Here is a 23,303-nt window from a genome sequence, read left to right on the forward strand (position 1 = left end):
CTGGAACAGACTTCCTGAGCCCATACGCCGTGCGCCCTCCCTGCCCATTTTCAAGTCCTTACTCAAAGCCCATCTCTTCTCCCTTGCTTTTGGCGCCTAACCTTCCCCATTCCAGATACCTACACTGACTACATAGTTTTACTACCTTTAGATTGTAAGCTCGCTTGAGCAGGGACTGTCCTTCCCCTTGCCTAAACTTGTACAGTGCTGCGTAACCCTGGCAGCGCTATAGAAATGCTAAGTAGTAGTAGTAGTAGTAGCATCCTCTTCAGGGTAATCATCTCTAATGGTGCATCATGGACCCCTGATAGATGTCTGTTTTGTGACTCATCTGGGTGTGACTGTCCTTAACTCCTTTGATTGCAGTTTTGGTGACATAATTTTGAGACGTGTCAGTTTCCAGTCAGTTGGGAGTACGCATGCTTTTCAGAATTTCACTTTATGTTGAAATGGGAAGGAAACTTCCTGGCAGCTCTTTGCACAGGCTAAGACTGTCATTAAAGAATAACACAACAGCATTATGACCTGCTCCGATGTCACAGGAGGTGCAAGTACAGGTCACAGAAAACAAGGGTCTGCCATCCATTCTGAGGAGACATATGGCTAATTTATCAGTGTCTGAGGATGAACTAGGCTCTTTTCTTATTCTGAGGAGCAAAGCAGAAAAAATGAATCCTTTTGAAGGCTAGAGAGATTGGCCTTGCCAGAGGGTCTTCAGAAACATTTTATTTTTCATCAACATTATAGAATCACAATTATATACAAAGCAATTTACAATAAACTTAACAAATTAAAGAAAAAAAAAGAAAGAATCCTCATCGTATTTAGAAACTTCCAAATATGTTCACAAAAAAGCCATGTTTTTAAAGCTTTACGAAAGTGAACATAGCTGTTAATACTACCAATTTCTATCAGTACGGAGTTCCAAAAAAAAAAAAAAGTCCAGCATCACAAAAAAAGCATGTTTTCTTGTTGAAGTAAGTCTAACTAAGGTTAATGGGGGGAGCTGAAGAGCAGGACGTTGAGCTGTGTTGAGATGAATACAGCAAGCACTGAGACACTTGACATGTCCTATCAAAAAAATACTTAGGAGAACTCATTTGAAAAGCCTTGTACACAAAGCACAGTATTTTGAAAGTAATCCTTGCTGAAACAGGTAGCCAGTGCAGTTGAGCCTGGACATCAGAAATGTGGTCAGTCTTTTTCTTTCCAGATACTAAATGTGCCACTGTATTTTGAACCAGCTGTAGTCTTAAACCATGAAAAATGAGTTACAATAATTCAATCTGCAGGTACTCAGGGCATACACAACCTCTATCAAATTAAATTTATTTTAAAAGGGTTTTAACTGCCCTATCATCTGTAATTGATAATAACATTAATTTTTGTATATCTTAATTTGCAAATTGGAATCTTAATTGATTGTCACAATGAAATCCTAAAGTAACAATATCATCAACAAATGAAAATAATTTACCCCAAAACATTGGTTTCAACGTAAGTGAATTAGATTCACGTGATAACCATATTGCTGAAGATTTTTCTATATTCTAAATCAGCTCATGATCACTTTTGCCACTTATGTAACACTAGCCGTTATGCCCGTTAAAACGGGCGAGATTTCCAGCTACCCTCCTCGCCAGGTCGCCGCCGCCCCTCCCCCCCTGAGGTCGCAGCTACCGTTCCCCCCCCCCGGAGTCGTCGCCACCGCCCCCCCCCCTTCCACCCGGCCCGGGCCCTCTCTTCACGATTCAACTTACAGCGCTGAAACCGCAGCAGGCAGATCAGCTGAGCTGCCATCGGCCTTCCTTCTCTGCCTGTATCCCGCCCTCGTGTGACGTAACGTCGGCGAGGGCGGGACAGAGGCATGGAAGGAAGGCCGACAGCAGCTCAGCTGATCTGCCTGCTGCGTTTTCGGTGCTGTAAGTTGAATTGCGAAGAGAGGGCCCGGGCTGGGTGTAGGGGGGGGCAGCGGCGGTGACTCTGGGTGAGGGGAGGAGCGGTAGCGACCTTGGCGGTTCCCTCTCTCCCCTTCGCGCAGTTTCCCTCTCTGTCCCGCCCCCGTCATCACGTATTGACGTGGGGGCGGGACAGAGGGAAAGTCTCTACTGCGCATTTGCGGGTGAGTACGGTCACTCGCAATTTATATGTTTGATGGGGGCCCTTTTACTAAGGTGTGCTGAAAAATGGCCTGCACTAGTGTAGGCGTGTGTATTGGACGCACGCAGGTCCATTTTTCAGCACGCCCCCTAAAAATGGAGGTGCAGCAAAATAAAAATCAGCACGCGTCCATTTTGAGCCTGAGACCTTACCACCACCCGTTGACTTAGCGCTAAAGGCCTCATGCGTTAACCAGGCGATAATTGTCAGTGCGCGTACACTGCCGATTACCGCCAGGTTAGTGCCACATGGTAGAAAATAGAAATTATTTTCTGCCATGCATTTTGGACGTGCGTCAAAATTAGAATTACCACCCAGAGCACACGGTAGCCGGGTGATAGTTCTAATTTGACGTGCGTAGTATGCACATAGGCACCTACGCATCTTAGTAATTTAATTAATTTATGGTTGAGATCAGAAACCAAACTGCTTATCCTTCATAAAGATGATCAAGTGAATATTGTCAGCAAAAAAACTAAAACTTTATATTTCCAACAGTAAATAATACAGATTAACAAGTAACCTAGATATGGATAGTTGTTTTCACCTGTGAGCTCCAGGGTTACTTTTTGCTGTAAAGTGCAGTGGCGTTCCTAGTGTGGCTGACACCCGGGGCGGATCGCCGATGCGCCCCCCCCCCCCCCCGAGTGCAGCGCGACCCCCCCATCCCCGGCGAAAGGACACCCCCGGGTGCATTTTCTCCAGTAGTTCCCTTCTCCACTACTGCCAACTCCAGACTTCGTGCCTTCTGTCTCGCTGCACCCTACGCCTGGAATAAACTTCCTGAGCCCCGCAACACTTTATTCCACCTACTACTACTATTTAGCATTTCTATAGCGCTACAAGGCGTACGCAGCGCTGCACAAACATAGAAGAAAGACAGTCCCTGCTCAAAGAGCTTACAATCTAATAGACAAAAAATAAATAAAGTAAGCAAATCAAATCAATTAATGTGTACAGGAAGGAGGAGAGGACGGTAGGTGGAGGCGAGTGGTTACAAGTGGTTACGAGTCAAAAGCAATGTTAAAGAGGTGGGCTTTCAGTCTAGATTTAAAGGTGGCCAAGGATGGGGCAAGACGTAGGGGCTCAGGAAGTTTATTCCAGGCGTAGGGTGCAGCGAGACAGAAGGCGCGAAGTCTGGAGTTGGCAGTAGTGGAGAAGGGAACAGATAAGAAGGATTTATCCATGGAGCGGAGTGCACGGTACCCCATCCTAGCCCTGCCCACCTCACCCTGGCCCCACCCTGACCCGACCTTCTTTATCCTCCTCAAACGCCTGAGCCAAAATTGTATGACGTACAGGTGCAAGGAGAGAAATAGTTTTCTTGGACTTTTCAGATCAAAGTTTTCCATCTTTAATTGCATCTCACGCAGCTCCCTTAGTGCTGGCTGTTTTGAAGCTCTCCAGCGAAGGGCTTTCTCATTCTGGGCTTCTGCTGGTTCTGGTGTTTAAAGAGCGAACGGTGGTAACAGGCCAGGCTGATGTCGCTGAAGTTCATATGCCTTCTTTTCACAGATCCACTGAAAGGACTTTAAACAGACCTCTTGCCATAGCTCCCCTGAAGACACTCGTGCGCAGCTGAAACTACTCCAAGATCCATGTATATTTAAAAATCTGTAGACAAAAATGAGAAATATGTGAAGCCACAGTGGAATACAGTTGAGAACAGAAACTTGCACGGAACTATTCTCCAAAGGACAAGGAAAGCCTCATTGGGTCAGGGAGAGCAGTGGTGAGCGAGAACTGCAGAGCCCACGAATTAAACACCTCCTTCCCTTGACAGTGACCCAACCAAGTAGTTAAAATTTCAGCAAAGGTCAGCAGCAAAAGGGTTAGGAGTTGCTTCTCAGATGGTGTTACTTCTAAATGCAGTCAGCAACATGTACCAACAGCAGGGCTCATGCACTGCCTTCTCATAAAATGCAGCAGGGATTAAAAAACGTTTGCTAGGCTTTGTGGATGTAAAGTATTTTTTTTATTTACAAATTTCAAACATATACTTCTGGAAGGTTATTTTATAACAGGGCAGCTAGGTTATCAAAGAATTTAGGTGTCCAGTTGCTGTGTGTATTTTATAAAGATAAGAACATAAGAATAGTCATACTGGGTCAGACCAATGATCCAAGTTGCCCAGTATCCTGCTTCCTGCAGTGACCAATCCAGGTCACAAGTACCTGACAGAATCCCAATCCCAGGACAAGCAGTGGCTTCCCCATGTCTGTCTTAATAGCGGAATATGGACTTTTTCTCCAGGAACTTGTCTAAACCTTTTTTCCTCAGCAACCCTCCAGACCGGTCAAGACGCTTGGGTTATGCATGCCTACCAGCAGAGGGAGACTGAGAACACTAACTTCAAACTGAGTACATATAACCTGTGCTAGCCCTCTATCTCCAGTATTTTCTCAGTCTCAGCAGAGGGTAGACATGCAGCCTGTGCAGCTTGTCCGGTCTGGTAGGAGTTAGGTTCCGTTTTGTGAGACTAGTTAATTTTTCCTGATTTTCTGGGGATAAGTTGGTGAAAGAACAGTTAATCCCTGTGCCTGGAACGCTGTAGTGTGCAAGGGGTTGGTAGGTCCGGTGGGGCCTGCCATTGTCCCCTCTGGGGTGTCACACCCGGGTGGCCGGGTCCCTCCCCCCGACTGGCTCTCCCGTTTTGGCCAGCGTTGTGCCTCGGCTGCAGTGTTAATCCTGCAGCCTTGAGTGCCATTCAGATTATAGCAGCAGGGCTCAAATAAAGTTTAAAAAAAAAAAAAAACCCACCTCGTGTGGAGAGCTGCAGGAGCTGCACTCCGGTGTCTCCGGAGTTGTTCAGCCGGCCTGGGAGAGCTGAGTCAGTAATCTAGCGCCGGTGAGTGTTGTTTTGCTGTCTTTTAACTTCGCCGGTTGTAATCAGCTGTTTTGTTGTTAGGCGCGAGTATGTCGGGGAAGTTACTTCGTTGCCGGCTGTGCGCGCGTCGGGGTGTTGACGCGGCTGGCGGTCCCTGCCGGTTTTGTGGAGAGCCCAAGGCCCCATCCCTCGCGCCACCGGTGTTAGCTGCGGAGGTCCCTTCTGCGGGTTCGCAGGGGAGTTGTGCAGCTCAGGTTGGCGCTTCAGCGGCGGTCCCGATTTTGGCGGGAACCGCCGCCATCTTGGATTCGGGTCTCTTGGGCGCTGAGACGGTCGTGGGGCCGCAGCCTCTCCCGATTTCGAGTCCCGCTGGGGGGGAGGCCTCAGGCAGCATGGGGTTCCCTCCAGAGTTTGTTTGGAGTTTGTTTCAGGCTTGGAAGGCGGGCCCATCGGGTGCGGAGTCCCTTAGCCCTAGGTTGGGGGGGGGCTGCCGCTAAAAGACCACGAGTGGAGTGCTCTGAAGATGTAGAGGTCTTTTCTCCTCCGGATTCGGAGGGCGATTTTAGCCCCCTGGAAGAGGAGGAGGGGTCGGTGGCAGGGCAGGATGGGGACCTGTCTTTGCCTGGGGAAGACCCCTCAGTGGTTAGGATTTTTCACAGGGATGAATTATCGGACCTCATTGAGCAGGTGTCTGCCACTTTAAGGTTTGATCCTGCGGCAGCTCCCATTGGGGATGGGAAGCAGGTGGATCCTTTGGTCAAGGGGATCAGGCGGGTCTCTCGCTCTTTCCCTATGAATGCGGACTTGAGAGATATGATCACGCAGGAGTGGCATTCGCCGGAGGCTCAGTGTAAGGTAGCTCGAGCTGTGACCAAACTCTATCCTCTTCCTCAGGAGGACAGAGAGTCTCTCAGGCCCCCGACTGTGGATGCCGTGGTTACGGCAGTGACTAAGGCTACTGCTATTCCTGTGGATGGGGGGGCCGCGTTGCGGGACCCCCAGGATAGGAAATTGGAGACCTTCCTAAAGCGGAGTTTTGATCTGTCTGCCTTGGCGCTGCAAGCGTCTGTTTGTGGAGGTCTAGTGGCTCGGGCTTGTTTTCGCTGGGCTGAGAGGCTCCTGGATAGCCCACAGGCTGATAGGGCTTCTCTGGTTCAAGATCTGGCCAAGTTGGAGATGGGGTCGTCGTTCTTGGCGGATGCGCTGTACGATTTGTTGAGGGCCTCGGCTAAGAACATGACCTTTGCGGTGGCGGCTCGGCGGGCCCTGTGGTTACGGGGCTGGGTGGCCGATGCCGCCTCCAAGACTAAACTTTGTTCCCTTCCTTTTAGAGGCTCCTTGCTTTTCGGGGAGGAATTGGATAAGTTGGTGAAGGGTCTTGGTGATGCTAAGGCCCCTCGGCTTCCTGAGCTTCGTCCCAAGGTGTCTAAGGGGGCAGCAGGGCGGGGGCGTTTTCAGGAGGCTCGGCGGTATCGGCCCGGTAGGTCTTCTGGGGGGACTAGGGGTCGGTTTTTCCAGAGAACCCAGTCCTTTCGAGGTGGCCGTCGCGGGGGGCGAGGCGCCTCTTCGGGAGCGTCCGGTACGTCCCGGGTGTCTCAATGATGGTTTGGGGACCCAGCCTCTGGTTCGCGTGGGGGCTCGCTTACGCTTGTTTTACCAGAGGTGGGTCCAGATCACGTCAGACCAGTGGGTACTGCAGAGAGTGCGAGACGGGTACGCCCTAGAATTCGACAGTCCCCTCTCCGATTTCTTTCTCGTGTCTCCCTGTCATTCAAGATGCAAGGCAAGAGCAGTACGGGCCACTCTGTCGCGTCTAATCGGTTTAGGGGCGGTGGTTCCTGTCCCCAGGTTAGAAAGAGGTACGGGCTGTTACTCCATCTACTTCGTGGTGCCCAAGAAGGAAGAGGGTGCCTTCCGGCCCATTTTAGACCTCAAGAAGGTCAATGCGGCCCTAAAGGTTCCCTCCTTTCGGATGGAGACATTACGCTCAGTTATTGTAGCGGTGCAAGAAGGAGAGTTTCTGACGTCTCTAGACCTGACAGAGGCTTACTTACACATTCCCATTCTAGAGGCGCACCAGCGTTTTCTTCGCTTTGTGGTCTTAGGGAGGCATTTTCAGTTTTGTGCGCTGCCATTCGGCCTGGCGACGGCGCCTCGCACCTTCTCCAAGGTGATGGTGGTGGTGGCGGCGGTGCTGCGCTTGCAGGGTATTTTGGTTCATCCGTATCTGGACGACTGGTTGATTCGGGCCAAATCAAGGTCAGAGAGCGAGGAGGCCACCGGCCGGGTGGTGACCTTCTTACAGTCGCTCGGTTGGGTGGTCAATCTGGCAAAGTGTCACCTGGTGCCTTCCCAGTCTCTGGAGTATCTGGGAGTTTGCTTCGACACGAAGAAGGGCCGGGTGTTTTTGACAGCTCCTCGCATCTCCAAGCTGCAGGGGCAGATCCGGCGGCTCTGAGCGCAGAGAGCGCCTTCGGCTCGGGCGTATCTTCAGGTGTTGGGTCTGATGGCAGCAACAATAGAGGTGGTTCCTTGGGCCAGGGCCCATATGAGAGAATTACAGAGAGCTTTGTTGTCTCGTTGGTCCCCTCAGTCTCAGGACCTGGAGGAGAGTTTTCCTCTGTCGGGGGTTGTCCGTCGCAGCCTTCGCTGGTGGCTCCACTCTCCGAATCTGGCGAAGGGCATGCCGCTGGACTCTCCCGATTGGACGGTGCTGACCACGGATGCGAGTCTCTCGGGCTGGGGAGCGCATTGCCTGGGTCAGGTAGCCCAGGGACGTTGGACGTTGGAGGAAGCATCTTGGTCCATCAATCGCCTGGAGACTCGAGCAATTCGGTTGGCTCTTCGGTCCTTTCACAGTCTGTTAGAAGGCAAGGCAGTCAGGGTGCTTTCCGACAATGCCACGGCCGTCGCATATGTAAATCGGCAGGGGGGAACGAAGAGCCAAGCGCTAGCTGTGGAGGCGGCGGAGTTAATGTTGTGGGCAGAAGCTCATCTTCAGGGTCTCTCGGCGGGCCACGTGGCAGGGGTGGACAACGTGAGCGCGGATTTTCTAAGCAGGCACACGTTAGACCCCGGGGAGTGGTCCCTCCATCCCTCAGTGTTCAATCGACTGGTGTTGGAATGGGGTCGGCCGGTGCTGGATCTCATGGCATCGGCCGACAACGCTCAGGTCGCTCGCTTCTTCAGTCGTCGAAGAGATCCTCGGGCCGAGGGCATCGACGCGCTAGTGCTCCCGTGGCCGACTCAACAGTTGCTCTATGTATTTCCGCCGTGGCCGCTGGTGGGCCGTGTGGTGCAGCGGATCGGGCGCCATGCAGGTCTAGTGGTTCTGATTGCGCCCAATTGGCCTCGACGTCCGTGGTACGGAGACCTGGTTCGGTTGTTAGTGCAGGCGCCGATCCCGTTGGGGCCCAGGGTGAGATTGGTTCAGGGGCCGATCGAGATGGCCGACCCTGCTCCATTCTCGCTTACGGCCTGGCTCTTGAGAGGCTCAGATTGAGGAAGAAAGGTTTTTCGGCCAGGGTAATTGATACCATGTTGCGTTCTCGTAAGTAGTCTACTTCTTTGGCTTATGTGCGGGTGTGGCGCATTTTTGAGAACTGGTGTCAAGAGCGGGATTATGTTCCTCTACGTGTTTCGGTCGCGGAAGTTTTGGAGTTCCTGCAGGACGGTCTTGACAGGGGGCTCTCGCTCTCTTCCCTGAAAGTGCAGGTTTCAGCGTTGTCTTGTTTCCGTGGAAAGATTCAGGGGATTTCCTTGGCGGCTTCGCCGGACATGGGGCGGTTCTTGAAAGCTGTCAAGTTGCTTCGTCCGCCTCGTCGGCCGACGGTTCCGCCTTGGGATTTGAATTTGGTCTTGGAGGCTCTGGTAGGCCCTCCGTTTGAACCGTTGGCTTCCATCTCGTGTAAAGATCTTACTTTAAAGACAGTGTTTCTGGTGGCCATTACTTCGGCGCGTAGAATTTCGGAGCTACAGGCTTTGTCTTGTAGAGAGCCTTTTCTCTCCTTGGCTAAGGAGAAAGTGACTTTGCGGACAGTTCCTTCGTTTGTTCCTAAGGTGGTATCCTCCTTTCATGTAAATCAGGTGATTTCGTTACCAGTGTTGGGGGATAGGTCGGGTGATCTCTCTCAACGTCGTTTGGCTAAGTTGGATGTTCGACGCATTTTGCGGTCGTATTTGAGCAGAACGCAGGACTTCCGAGCGTCGGATCGTTTGTTCATTTTGTTTGGAGGTCCCAGAAAGGGGGAAGCGGCTTCCAAGGCTACTCTGGCTAGATGGTTGAAGGAGACTATTGCCTCGGCGTATTTGTTGAAGCGTCGGGCAGTTCCCTCGGTACTGAAGGCACACTCTACTCGGGGGGTAGCCGCCTCTTGGGCGGAGAGTAGTTTTATTCCTCCGCAGGACATTTGTAAGGCGGCGGCGTGGTCGTCCATTCATTCTTTTGTAAAGCATTATAGGATTGATGTGCAGGCAAAAGAGGATGCTCGGTTTGGAGCGGCTGTGTTGTCTTCTGCTTTTAGTGGGTCCCACCCTTAATGTGTCTACTGCTTTGGTACTTCCCAAGCGTCTTGACCGGTCTGGAGGGTTGCTGAGGAAGGTGAAATTAGGCCTTACCTGCTAATTTTCTTTCCTCTAGACCCTCCAGACCGGTCAAGAGCCCACCCTGTCTCTTATCAGAAGTATTTTTCAGCCGTGTCAATTATCAGAAGTATTTTTCAGCCGTGTCAATTATCAGAAGTATTTTGAGCCGTGTTCTGCTATGTCTGTTCATTTTATATTCAGTTTGGTCGGAGAACTTTCTTTGACTCTAATATTATGCAGAGTGGGACACCTGGGCGTTTCATCTGTTTAAGCACACTGTTGGTGTTTAACTATTAGTTTTCCAGGTACAGGGGTTTTTATTAGTTTCAGAGTTACTGTTACAGGGATTTGTTTCTCTGCTTTGCTAAGTGGATACTGGAGATAGAGGGCTAGCACAGGTTATATGTACTCAGTTTGAAGTTAGTGTTCTCAGTCTCCCTCTGCTGGTAGACATGCATAACCCAAGCGTCTTGACCGGTCTGGAGGGTCTAGAGGAAAGAAAATTAGCAGGTAAGGCCTAATTTCACCTTTTTTAACCCAGATACACTGGCTGCTGATGCCACACTGGCTATGAGTTCCAGAGCTTAACTATTCGTTGAGTGAAAAAAATATTTCCTCCTAAGAATTTCCATGTAATTTCATTGAGTGTCCCTGGTCAGGATTGCTGCAGTATGTATCCTATGGTTCTAGGTTAGTTCCCACAATTCCCACCACACCACGGAGGACAAGTCCCACCCATAACCCAAAAAATACAAAACACACTAAGACCAGTAATCTCTCTCCCTTTTCTCTTCCAGGTTGTTTTGGGGGCCAGTACCCCCTTCACGTCCCCCCCACAACATTATCTTTTACATATCCCTTTCCAGACATGCAATTTGTGTTGGGGGAGGGGAGGGGAGGGGAATGCCCCCCACCCCCGTCAAACTAGGTTTCAACTAAATTCATGTTTAATTTCATATTAGAAGGTATATTTCTCAAAAAAATGATAGAGAAAGCTAAAAACCTCACCCATACAGCTGTTTCATACAGCTTATAAGCTACTGATAATTAGTCCCTCTTTACAGTACACATCAAAGGCCAAAGAAGGAGATAATTACCTACCAGATCATAGACATCCAGAAAGAGCTGGCTTCTAACGCAGTAGATAAGCTGCCACTAGTGACCCAGCATTGGTACTATTCTCTTCTGATTAGGCATGGCAAAAATGTTTATTTCCATTTCATCATGATCAATCCATAGACTGGTGGGTTGTGTCCATCTACCAGCAGGTGGAGATAGAGAGCAATCCTTTTGCCTCCCTATATGTGGTCATGTGCTGCCGGAAACTCCTCAGTATGTTCTCTATCTCAGCAGGTGGTGGTCACACACAGCAGCAGCTCTGGCTAGGTCTCCAAGCCTAATTTTTAGGTTTTGTTGAGTGCCTGGGGTTGAGGGCTCTTCTTGAGCAAGTGCAAACCTGGTGGTGCCAGGTCCCTCCTTTTCTCCCCCCTCCCGCTGGCTCCGTTAAAAAAAAAAAAAGAAAATTTTTGGACGTCCTTAAGGGCGTTTATCTCGACGTTTATTTAAACGTTTATTGCAGCTCCTCACTGGGACACCAGTTCGTTACAGCTCGGAGCGGAAAGCAGGTAATTTTTACCTTTTTGTAGCGGGCAGGGGGTTCCCCGATTGTTCTCCACGTGGCCTATGGCGTCGGAGGGCGAGGGCGCAAGGAATCGCTCCCCGGATCGCATGTGCGCTTCTAGAGGGGATGCGGGGGTCGTAAAGCCTGATTCGCCCTTGTTGGGTGGCAGTTTGGAGGCCGATGAGTGTCCCGGTCCTTCTTTCAGTGTGGCGGTTTTTCCCGCCATAAACGCCCATCCCCCGCTGCTCGCCTCCGCCATCTTGGCCGGCCACGCTGCTCGGACGGCTTCTTCTTGGGCCGCCCTTGAGGTGGGAGACGTTAATGCCATGAACGCCCTTAATTTGGGCGATGGCAAAAAAGCGGCTAAAGTTAAGCGCTGTTCTTCCCGCGCAGCTCCTTCGCGGAGTGTCGCGCCGGACGCCATCTTGGATGCGCAGCATGTCTCTCCCCCGCTCTTGCGAGCGCCGGTTGAGGGGGCGTCTAGGGCTGTGGCCCAGACTGCGGAAGTGCACAGTCTGGGGGGTTTCTCCCCCGAGTTTATTTTGCTGCTGCATCAGGCCTTCCTTATGCAAAACGCTGCCCCTGCTCCCTCATTTGATAAAGAGGTTGAGGCCCCCGGAAGTAAACGCCCTCGGGTGGATTCCCAGGCCTTGGAGGACTTTGTCTCCTCCGATGTAGATGAGGGCAGCGTATCTGAGTTCTCCCAACAGTCCTTTGGGGATTCCTTGGTGGAGACGGATTCCCGCTCGGATGGAGCGGATGACCCCTCTGCAGCGCGAATCTTTCGCTCAGAGGATTTGCCCAACCTGTTATTGCAGGCCATGAGCATTTTGAAGATTTCCTCTCCGGAGGACGTCTCTCCCTCAGCCCCTGTTGGCTCCGCCATTATGCTGGGGACGAAGCGCCTGCCTAGAACCTTCCACATGCATGATGCCATGCACACCTTGATTTCAGCTCAATGGGATGTCCCGGAAGCGAGCCTCAAAGTGGCTAGGGCTATGTCCCGCCTATATCCTTTGCCTGAAGGTGAACGTGAGGCCTTTCTGTGGCCTACCGTGGATTCTTTAATCACTGCGGTGACTAAGAAAACGGCGTTGCCGGTGGAAGGTGGCACGGCCCTAAAGGACGCCCAAGACAGAAGATTGGAGGCGGCCTTAAGGTCGTCCTTTGAGGCGGCTGCTTTAAGTTTGCAGGCCTCAGTGTGCGGCTCCTATGTGGCTAGGGCGTGCCTGACTAGGGTGCAGCGGGCTTCCCCCTCGGATCCTTCCTTGAGGGCTGATTGGCCGGCCCTGGAATCGGGCTTGGCCTATTTGGCAGACTTGCTGTATGATGTCTTGAGAGCCTCGGCTAAAGGTATGGCTCAGACAATCTCTGCACGGCGGTGGCTTTGGCTGAAGTATTGGTCTGCTGACCACGCCTCTAAGTCCCGCCTGGCTAAATTGCCTTTTAAAGGCAAGCTGCTCTTTGGGATCGAGCTGGATAAAATCGTGACCGATCTCGGCACGTCTAAGGGCAAGAGGTTACCAGAGGTCAGGGCTCGGGCCCGTACTCGCCCCGGTACCTCCAGAGGACGGTTTCAGGAAGCCCGTCGGTACCGCCCGGGAAGGTCGGGCTCTTCTGCCCCCTCTTCCTTCAAGAGGAACTTCTCCCCCAAGCAGCATTCCTTTCGCAGAGACCGCCGTCCCGGAGGTGCGCCCTCCGGTCCTCCCCCAGGGTCTCGTACCCAATGACGGGGCCTTGGTCCACGCCCCAGTGCAGATTGGAGGACGGCTGTCCTCGTTTCTGGGCGAGTGGACCAGAGTAACTTCAGACGCTTGGGTGCTGGAAGTCATCAGAGACGGCTACAAGCTAGAGTTCTGCCGACCCTTAAGAGACGGGTTTGTACTCTCTCCCTGAAAGTCTCCGGTCAAAGCTGTGGCAGTGCAGCAGACTTTGGACAATCTGATCCGCCTGGGCGCGGTCATTCCGGTGCCAGTAAATCAGCTTGGCAAGGGACGTTACTCCATTTACTTTGTGGTACCAAAGAAAGGAGGTTCTGTCCGGCCTATCCTCGACCTCAAAGGGGTCAATCGGGCCTTGAAAGTTCGGCACTTTCGCATGGAGACTCTCCGCTCTGTTATAGCGGCAGTGAAGGCAGGGGAGTTCCTGGCATCCTTGGACATCAAGGAAGCGTACTTGCATATTCCCATCTGGCCTCATCAACGCTTTCTGCGTTTTGCAGTCCTGGGCCGACACTTCCAGTTCAGAGCCCTCCCGTTCGGGTTGGCTACTGCTCCGCGGACCTTCTCCAAAGTAATGGTGGTCATCGCGGCCTTCCTGAGAAAGGAAGGAGTCCAAGTCCATCCTTATCTGGACGACTGGTTGATCCGAGCCCCCTCTTATGCAGAGTGCGGCAAAGCTGTGTACCGGGTGATTCCTCTTTTGGGCTCCCTGGGATGGATCATCAACTGGGAGAAAAGCCAGCTGCGCCCGACTCAGTCCCTGGAGTATCTGGGAGTTCGTTTCGACACCCAAGTGGGCAGAGTGTTCCTGCCGGACAATCGGATTGTCAAACTTCAGGCTCAGGTGGACCAGTTCCTAGTAGCCTCTCCTCTTCGGGCTTGGGACTATGTGCAGCTGTTGGGCTCTATGACGGCCACGATGGAAGTAGTGCCCTGGGCCAGGGCTCATATGAGACCACTCCAACACTCTCTGCTGCAGCGCTGGACTCCAGTGTTGGAGGATTATGCTGTGCGCCTTCCCTTGGACCCAGCAGTGCGCAAGGCGCTGAGCTGGTGGCTGAAGACAGACAAGTTGTCTGCAGGAATGCCTCTTGTGACCCCGGAGTGGATTGTGGTCACGACGGACGCCTCTTTGTTGGGCTGGGGAGCCCACTGCTTGGGAAGGACAGCGCAGGGGCTCTGGTCTCCTGCAGAGGCAAAGTAGTCTATCAACCTCCTGGAACTCAGAGCCATTCGGTTGGCGCTTTTGGAGTTCCTCCCGGTACTGGCGCTGAAGCCAGTACGGGTCCTGTCGGACAATGCCACGGCTGTGGCCTATGTCAACCGCCAGGGAGGTACCAAGAGCGCCCCTCTAGCCAAGGAGGCTATGAATCTTTGCCAGTGGGCGGAAGCGAACCTGGAACAGCTGTCAGCGGCCCACATTGCCGGAGTCATGAATGTCAAGGCGGACTTTCTCAGTCGCCATACCTTGGATCCCGGAGAGTGGCAGCTATCGGCTCAGGCGTTCTTGGACATCACGAAGTGCTGGGGCCAGCCGAGCCTAGATCTGATGGCATCATCGGTCAATTGCCAAGTGCCGCGCTTTTTCAGCAGAGGACGGGACCCTCGATCTCTGGGAGTAGATGCTCTCCTCCAACAGTGGCCGACACAGGAGCTTCTCTATGTGTTCCCGCCCTGGCCCATGTTGGGCAGGGTGCTAGACTGGGTGGCAAAGCATCCGGGCCGGGTAATCCTGGTGGGTCCGGACTGGCCCAGACGTCCCTGGTATGCGGACTTGATCAGGCTCTCAGTGGACGAACCTCTGCGACTGCCAGCGGAGCAGGGCCTGTTGCATCAGGGTCCCGTGGTGATGGAGGATCCCTCCCCCTTTGGTCTTACGGCCTGGCTATTGAGCGGCAGCGTCTGAGGAAGAAGGGCTTCTCAGACAAGGTCATCGCCACTATGCTGAGAGCGAGGAAGCGCTCTACTTCTACTGCTTACGCCAGGGTTTGGCGTACCTTTGCAGCGTGGTGTGAAGCAGGCTCACTTTCTCCCTTCACTGCTCCAATTTCTTCAGTGTTGGCGTTCCTGCAAGAAGGTCTGGAGAAAGCCTGTCGCTCAGTTCCCTTAAAGTCCAGGTTGCGGCTCTGGCTTGTTTCAGGGGTCGCCTGAAGGGTGCTTCCTGGCTTCGCAGCCAGATGTGGTGCGTTTTCTCAAGGGAGTTAATCACCTGCGCCCTCCTCTGCACTCAGTGGTGCCTGCGTGGAATCTCAATCTTGCAGAAGCCGCCTTTTGAACCCTTGTCAAGGGCATCTCTGAAAGACCTGACGTTGAAAGCAGTCTTTTTGGTGGCTATCACTTCAGCCAGAAGAGTTTCCGAGCTCCAGGCACTCTCATGTCGAGAGCCTTTTCTGCAGTTCACTGAGGCAGGAGTGTCTATTCGCACAGTGCCTTCCTTCCTGCCCAAGATTGTTTCTCGCTTCCATATGAATCAGCAGCTCTGTCTCCCATCCTTTCGTAGGGAGGACTACCCAGAGGAATACTCTGCTCTCAAATATCTGGATGTGACACGAGTCATCATCAGATACTTGGAAGTGACCAATGATTTCCGGAAGTCGGATCATCTGTTTGTCCTGTTTGCAGATCCTCGTAAGGGTCTGCAGGCTGCTAAGCCTACAGTGGCAAGATGGGTCAAGGAAGCCATTGCAGCGGCTTATGTGGCCGCAGGGAAGGTGCCGCCTATCCAGCTGAAGGCTCACTCCACGAGAGCTCAGGCGGCCTCGATGGCAGAGGCCGGGTCCGTCTCCTTGGAAGAGATTTGCAAGGCGGCAACTTGGGCGTCGGCCCATACCTTCTCCAGGCATTACCGCTTGACTGTGGCTGCTCGGGCGGAGGCCCGGTTTGGAGCTTCAGTGTTGCGGTCAGGGATTTCTATGTCCCGCCCTGGGTGAGTACTGCTTCGGTACATCCCACCAGTCTATGGATTGATCAGCATGATGAAATGGAAGGTAAAATTATGTATCATACCTGATAATTTTCTTTCCATTAATCATAGCTGATCAATCCATAGCCCCTCCCAGATATCTGTACTGTTTATATTCTGGTTGCATTTCAGCTGCAAGTTTAGTCTTCAGTTCAGGAGGACTTCGTGTTCAAGTTTTTTTAATTGGATTCTTCAAGAGTTGAGACGAGTTTGTGTTACAGTGAGCTGCTGCATTCCTCTCCCCTCCGTTTTACGGGGCTGGATTGAGACCTGAAATTCTGCCGGCGCTCCCTCCCGCTTCGGGCGGTTGTAGGGCAGCTTTGTACCCCTCCCGCTTCGGCGGTGTTAGGGTCAGTCAGCTCCTCCCGCGGTTGCGGTTGCAGGATAAGCCAGATCCCCCCGCATCGGCGGGTGTGGTGTCTCTCCCCCGCTCCGCGGGGATGAGCTGGACGGATTCCCCTCCCCCACTTGTGTGGGGATGAGCTGGGTTAATTCCCCTCCCCCGTTTCGGCGGTGGTGAGCTGGGCAGAGTGTCCCTTTGTGGGTGTAATTCTCTAAGTGCTGAGTCCTGCGGATGGAGCTTGGATATCGACATACTGCGGAGTTTCCGGCAGCACATGACCACATATAGGGAGGCAAAAGGATTGCTCTCTATCTCCACCTGCTGGTAGATGGACACAACCCAGCAGTCTATGGATTGATCAGCTATGATTAATGGAAAGAAAATGATCAGGTATGATACATAATTTTACCTTCATTTTTTGTTCATTTTGGGCTCCCCCCCCCATCCAATCTTTGTAGATGTTTCTCAGTTTGTTTTACACATTAGTGATAATAAACATTTTTAGCTTGTGTTAGAACTTTTTAGTAGGTGGAAATCAATCATACATGCATTACGGTAATTGCTATGCTAAGTGCATTTCTTAAGGTACATTATCAATGTTGTGATTCTGCCGGTCTGGCAGGGGAGAGGTGTGGACTTCCTTCCTGATTGGCTGTCAGGGTTTGAGCTGACGTCAGTGGGTAGTACTTAAGCCTACATGTTTCTGCTTCCCCTGCTTTGGCGTTACGTTTCTTTGTGGCTAAAGCCTTTGCAGTTCTCTGTCAGAACGTTGTTCTGTGCTCTGGTTTTGTATCTGTGTTCCCTGTTCAGGGCTTTCTGTTACCTTCCATTTGTTTGGGATATCTTGTGGCAGCGCGCGTGCGCGTGTGTGTGTGTGTCTGTGTCTGTGTGTATTCAGCTTGCTACTACTACTACTACTACTACTACTTAACATTTCTAAAGCGCTACTAGTGTTACGCAGCGCTGTACAATTTAACAGAGGGACAGTCCCTGCTCAAAGAGCTTACAATCTAAAAGACAAGTGAACAGTTAGTCCGATAGGGACAGTCAAATTGGGGCAGTCTGGATTTACTGAACGGTAAGGGTTAGGTGCCGAACGCAGCATTGAAGAGGTGGGCTTTAAGCAAAGACTTGAAGATGGGCAGGGAGGGGGCTTGGCGTATGGGCTCAGGAAGGTTGTTCCAAGCATAGGGTGAGGCGAGGCAGAATGAGCGGAGCCTGGAGTTGGCGGTGGTGGAGAAGGGTACTGAGAGGAGGGATTTGTCCTGTGAACGGAGGTTTCGGGCGGGAACGTAAGGGGAAATGAAGGTAGAGAGGTAATGAGGGGCTGCAGACTGAGTGCATTTGTAGGTAAGAAGGAGAAGCTTGAATTGATTGCGGTATCTGATTGGAAGCCAGTGAAGTGACCTGAGGAGGGGGGTGATATGAGTATAATGGTTCTGGCGGAATATAAGACGTGCGGCAGAGTTCTGAACAGATTGAAGGGGGGGGATAGATGGCTAAGTGGGAGGCCGGTGAGGAGTAGGTTGCAGTAGTCAAGGCGAGAGGTAATGAGAGCGTGGACGAGAGTTCGGGTGGTGTGTTCAGAGAGGAAAGGGCGAATTTTGCTGATGTTAAAGAGGAAGAAGCGGCAGGTCTTGGCTATCTGCTGGATATGTGCAGAGAAGGAGAGAGAGGAGTGAAAGATGACTCCGAGGTTGCGGGCAGATGAGACGGGGAGGATGAGGGTGTTATCATCTGAGATAGAAAGTGGAGGAAGAGGAGAAGTGGGTTTTGGTGGAAAGCTCTTTTTTCGGCTCAGGAGACCTTTTTTCAGCGTTTACCGCTTCTCTTTTTTCAAGTTTTCAACTTCACCATTGTAGTTTTTTTTTAAAAAAATAAATAAATAAAAAAAGAGAGTAGTTTTTTCCTTATTTTATTAGTTTTTCTTCACTTGTTTAAGTTTCCTTTCTTTTTTGTTGCGGTCGCCTTTAGGCTGCTCGGCCGGGTCATTTTTCCCTTTTTTGTGCTTTTTTATTTGACACGATCGAGTCTTTTAATTTCGCAGCCGCTGTTTTTCCGTCCATGTCATCGAGGACTCCCAGCGGCTTCAAGCATTGTACTCGCTACAACCGGACCATCTCGGGTACCGACCCTCACACGTGGTGTCTCCAGTGCCTTGGACCCGAGCATTTGCCAGCTGCGTGCAAGCTGTGCTCTCTAATGAAGAAACGGACCCAAGTGTCTTGGGAGGCTCAATGTGAGAAGCTGTTTGCAGATCGGTTCAGTCCTTCAATGTCGGCATCAACATTGGTACCGAGGTCAGCGGCATCGACGTCGGAGTCAAGGGAAGTATCGACATCTAGAGCGCAGGTAATGCCTGCCGAACTACTGCATCACGCTGGGAGCAGCGAGGCATCGAGTGGGTCTCCACCTATCTCGAGGCCTACTGCTATGCAGACCCCCCGGGACCGACCTTTCGTGGACCCGGCCCCGAGGAGGTGTGAGGATTCCACGTCCTCTTCGGTACCGAGGAGTCTCGATGACGGGCGTCGAGCGAAGGCTAAGAAGCACCGTCATCGTTCTCCTTCCATGCACGGTACTGAGAGCTCCGGGGAGCCAAGAGAGTCGGCACCCGAGAAGCGTCGGCGCCGAGAGGATCGCTCACCCTCCATTCAGGAAGTGCCAATGCATCGGTCATCTGGCAGCCTGGTATCGACTCTCGAGCCCCCTCAGATTCTGCCACTGACTCCTACACCGGCCCCCCAGCCTTTTCCGATGGAAGCTCTTGATGAGCACATCAGGGCCCTTATTCCAGAGCTTCTGGAAGGGTTGCGTCAGTCGGGGGTGCTTGCGCCTTCTGTACCGACTGCGGAAGCAGCATCTGGGCCATCACCTGTGGTGAGGCTCCCATCCTCCGGCGTTGGCCGCCACCCGGGTCGATTCCCCCTCGACGTCGGTAGAGGAAGCTTTGCCAGAGTCCAGGCAGGGGTCGACTTCTCGACACCCCCCCACAAGGTCGTCATTCCTTGACGTCGAGACAGGCTCGGGTTCGGGCAGCTCTTAGCTTTTGTCCGATACCGAGGATGAGCGCTCTTGGGAAGAGGAGGAAGACCCCAAATACTTTTTGGAGGAAGAGTCATATGGGGTTCCCTCTGATCCTACTCCACCAGTTGAAAGAAGAATGTCTCCACCTGAGAGGCTTTCTTTCTCATCTTTTGTTCGGAAAATGTCTAAGGACATTCCATTCCCTATGGAGCTTGTGGAAGAGCCCAGGGCCGAGATGCTCGAGGTCTTGGATTATCCTTCTCCGCCTGCTGAGGTTGCAACGGCCCCCTTGCTTAATACGCTCAGGGAAGTACTTATGCGGAATTGGTCGTTCCCTCTTTCTAATCCAGTGGTCCCCAAAAAATCCGAGTCCCAGTACAGAGTCCATGGAGAGCCTGTAATGGTGAAGGCCAACTTCCTCACGATTCCATGGTGGTGGACTCTGCTCTCAGAAGAGCCAAGAGTACTAGAGACTATGCCTCGGTGCCTCCAGGCAGAGAGTCTAGGACCTTGGATTCTTTTGGGAGGAAAATGTATCAGGCCGCAATGCTCGCCGTCAAGATCCAAACTTACCAGCTCTACATGAGCATCCACTTGCAGAACTCGGTGTGGCAACTGTCCAGTTTGGTTGAAGCACTTCCTCCGGGGCTCGCCGAACCTTTTCACCAGGTGATCAAGCAGCAGAAGGCGTGTCGCAAATTCCTGGCCAGGGGGACTTATGACACTTTTGATGTGGCATCCCGAGTAGCTGCTGAAGGTATAGAGACGCGCAGACTCTCTGTCACGTCTGTGGCCGTGACCACCCTCTTACTTACCCTGTTTCTGGGAGTCAGTGGCTGTGCTGGCTTCTGCTTGTCTCTGTGTCTGTCTCTGTCTTAGTTTCTCTCTGGCTCTGTGTGCTGATTGCCCTACTGAATCTCACCTGTGTGGGCTTTGCCTCTTCCAAGATGGCTGCCGCTTCCTCCTCCTTGCCAGTATCCAAGATGGCTCCCGCTGTTCCTTCCTATGGGATGACTGCTTTGTGTGTCAAGCCTCTGTTTGGTAGCAAGGTGATTGCTGCAGCTGTGGCTCTGGTGTTGATGAGCTTTATTAGTGACTTGGAGACTACAGTCCTGGCCTTTGCATTGCCATTTCCTCCGCAGTGCCTTAGGTCCCGAGGTTAGTGTGCTGTTAGCACTGTTTGCTTTCCTTGTCTTGTGCTCTGTGGGTTTCCAGCCCTTCTGTGTTTATTGCTCTGTGGGTTTTCAGCCCTTCTGTGTTTATTGTTCTGTGGGCTTTCTGCCCTTCTGTGTTTATTGCTTTGTGGGTTTCCAGCCCTTCTGTGTTTATTGCTCTGTGGGTTTCCAGCCCTTCTGTGTTTATTGCTCTGTGAGTTTTCTGCCCTTCTGTGTTTATTGCTTTGTGGGTTTCCAGCCCTTCTGTGTTTATTGCTCTGTGAGTTTTCTGCCCTTCTGTGTTTATTGCTTTGTGGGTCTCCAGCCCTTCTGTGGTTATTGCTCTGTGGGTTTTTTGCCCATCTGTGTTTATTGCTCTGTGGGGTTTCTGCCCTTCTGTGCTTATTGCTTTGTGGGTTTCCAGCCCTTCTGCTCTGTGGGTTTCCAGCCCTTCTGTGACCATTGCTTTGAACCTGTCTACTGCCAGAACCCGGACATTCCCTGCCTGTCTGCCTTGCCATCGCCTAGGGGCCAGGGGGCACTACTGGACCTTCATTCCTGCTGTACCCGCTTGCAAGCTCCAGTTCCGGGTCTTCCCGTAAGTCCTATCGGCTGCCAGAACCTGAGGGCTCAACCCGAGGGGGAAGGCGGTCAAGTGTAGGTGAAGCCTAGGTCCAGTGGGTTCCAGTCCAGCGGGTTTCACTCCTGTTTGTTCCAGTCCAGTGGGGCCACTCCAGTGTGTCCAGTCCTGCGGGCTCCACTCCAGTGCGCACCCGTCCGGTGTGTTCCAGTTCTGAGTATTCCTGTGTAGAACTCCAGTCCGGGGTTTCAGTCCAGTCTTGTCTCATCTCTACCTTGTAGGTGATCTTGCCTGCCACTGCCGCTCCACGGTAGTGGCCCAAGGACTCACGAAACCAGTGCTCCCGGGGAAGAAGCCTGACAGTGTGCCAAGGTCCTCGTGCACGCGACAGAATGCAAAGGCCATGAGTCCGGCAAGATCATCCGCCCAGCGGGGACTACCGTCCATGTCCGAGTTCCTCACGAACCATCCGGAGGTAGTCCTTAATTTGTGGTCCGATCCCTATATCAACCCAATTTTTTCTGTGAATCGTTTTTTGACCCTCCGCGACTACCGGAAGAAACTTTTGTCTGATCCAACCCTGAGAGATACTTTGGAAGCGGCAGCTGAGCGAAAGCGTCTCCAGGGGTGTAGGGTCCGCCATAGCCCAGTTTCGGATATTGATCCTTTGACTCAGCTTTATGAATACCGCTACAGACTTCTCGAGGAGCCAGCCCTGCGGGATACTCCAGAAGCAGAGGCTGAACGAATACGCTGTGGAAGGCCCACGCTCGGGGCTTCCCAGCGGGTGGTACAGAACAATCGGGGTGCCCCTCGCAGTTCAGCTCCTGTGCGGGATGTCAAGTCCAGCCAAGCTCCTAAGCCGGTCCGAGGGGTACTTCCTACCAAGCCCCTGACCCCAGTTCAAGTAGCGCGGCCGCTTAAGAGCCTGAGTCCAGTCCAGGGGATGCTTCATACTGAACCTCCAATTCAAGTCCAGGTAACGATGCCACTTAAGGCTCCGAGTCCAGTCCGAGGGAGGCTTTCGATGGAGCCTCGGATTCCTGTTCGAGTGGTGCTCCAGGTCGAGCCTCCAGTCCTCGTTCAACTGGCACGCCCTCTGAAACCTCTGAGTCCAGTCCCTGGGGTGCTTCTGACGGAGCCTCAGATTCCTATGCAAGTGGCGCTCCAGGTCGAGCCTCCAGTCCTCGTTCAAGTGGCACGCCCTTTGAAGTCTCCGAGTCCAGTCCGAGGGAAGCCTTTGATGGAGCCTCAGATTCCTGTGCAAGTGGCGCTTCGGGTCAAGTCTCCGGTTCTTGTTCAAGTGACCCGTCCAGTCAAGCCACTGAGTCCAGTTCGAGGGGGGCTTCTAACCAAGCCTCCGATGCCAGTCCACAGGGTGGTTCAGGTGGCACCTCCGCTTCCAGTCTGGAGGGCACCTCCAATCAAGCTCCGAAGGCCAGTTCGAGTGGCGCTTCCGCTCGAGCCTCCGATCCCTGTCCAAAGGGTGTGTTCTGCCAAGCCTCAGTTAAAGTCCAGTTCGCGGGGCGCTCCCAGCCAAGCTCCTGAGTCCAGTTTGAGGGGCCCTGCCAGTCAAGCTTCTGATTCCAGTCCGGGTCCCAGTCCCGGTTCAACTTCTGTTCCAAGTTCCAGTTCCAGCCAAGATGCTGACCCTGCTCCTAGCTCCAGTTCCAGCCAAGATGCTGAGTCTGTTCCAAGTTCCAGTTCCAGCCAAGATGCTGACCCTGCTCCGAGCTCCAGTTCCAGCCAAAATGCTGAGTCAGTTCCAAGTTCCAGTTCCAGCCAAGATGCTGACCCTGCTCCGAGCTCCAGTTCCAGCCAAGATGCTGAGTCCGTTCCTAGTTCCACTTCCAGCCAAGATGCTGACCCTGCTCCGAGCTCCAGTTCCAGCCAAGATGCTGAGTCCGTTCCTAGTTCCACTTCCAGCCAAGATGCTGAGCCTGCTCTGAGTTCCAGTTCCAGTCAAGCTCCTGACGCACGCCTGGGTTCCAGTCCCGGTTTGCTTCTTGACTCTAGTCCGGGTCCCAGTCCCGGTTTGCTTCCTGAGTTCAGTCTGGGTTCCCTCAGAGAAGGGTTCCTTTTGAACATGGTTCCTCTTGATGCATCCAAGTTCCTGAGTTGGCCCAGCGGTGATTGGAAGGAGCCTCCTGTTGACAAGTTCCGCTCCTGTCTGCCAGTTTTGAACTTCTTTGTGACTTCCAGTCCAGTGATCCATGTCTGGGGGTTGACACCGATCAGAAGGTTTCACCACAGTTACCCCTGGACACTTGACCTCCTCAGGGAGACCGAGAGAGGGGTCTTGAGGAGGGGGTACTGTCACGTCT

General features: G+C 52.6%; 1 protein-coding gene across 1 annotated transcript in view; it reads right to left on the reverse strand.

The window, feature by feature from the left end:
- Positions 1 to 3,485: 3,485 nt before the first annotated feature.
- The window catches only part of LOC115461778 (killer cell lectin-like receptor subfamily F member 1), a 47,853-nt gene continuing 28,035 nt past the window's right edge, over positions 3,486 to 23,303 (reverse strand). The window contains exon 4 of the mRNA XM_030191824.1: positions 3,486 to 3,774. Within this exon, the coding sequence (XP_030047684.1) occupies positions 3,609 to 3,774 (166 nt within the window). The 3' untranslated portion in view covers positions 3,486 to 3,608. The remainder of the gene's footprint in view (positions 3,775 to 23,303) is intronic.

Source organism: Microcaecilia unicolor, chromosome 2, assembly GCF_901765095.1.
Source record: "Microcaecilia unicolor chromosome 2, aMicUni1.1, whole genome shotgun sequence".
In the NCBI taxonomy this organism is placed as follows: Eukaryota; Metazoa; Chordata; class Amphibia; order Gymnophiona; family Siphonopidae; genus Microcaecilia; species Microcaecilia unicolor.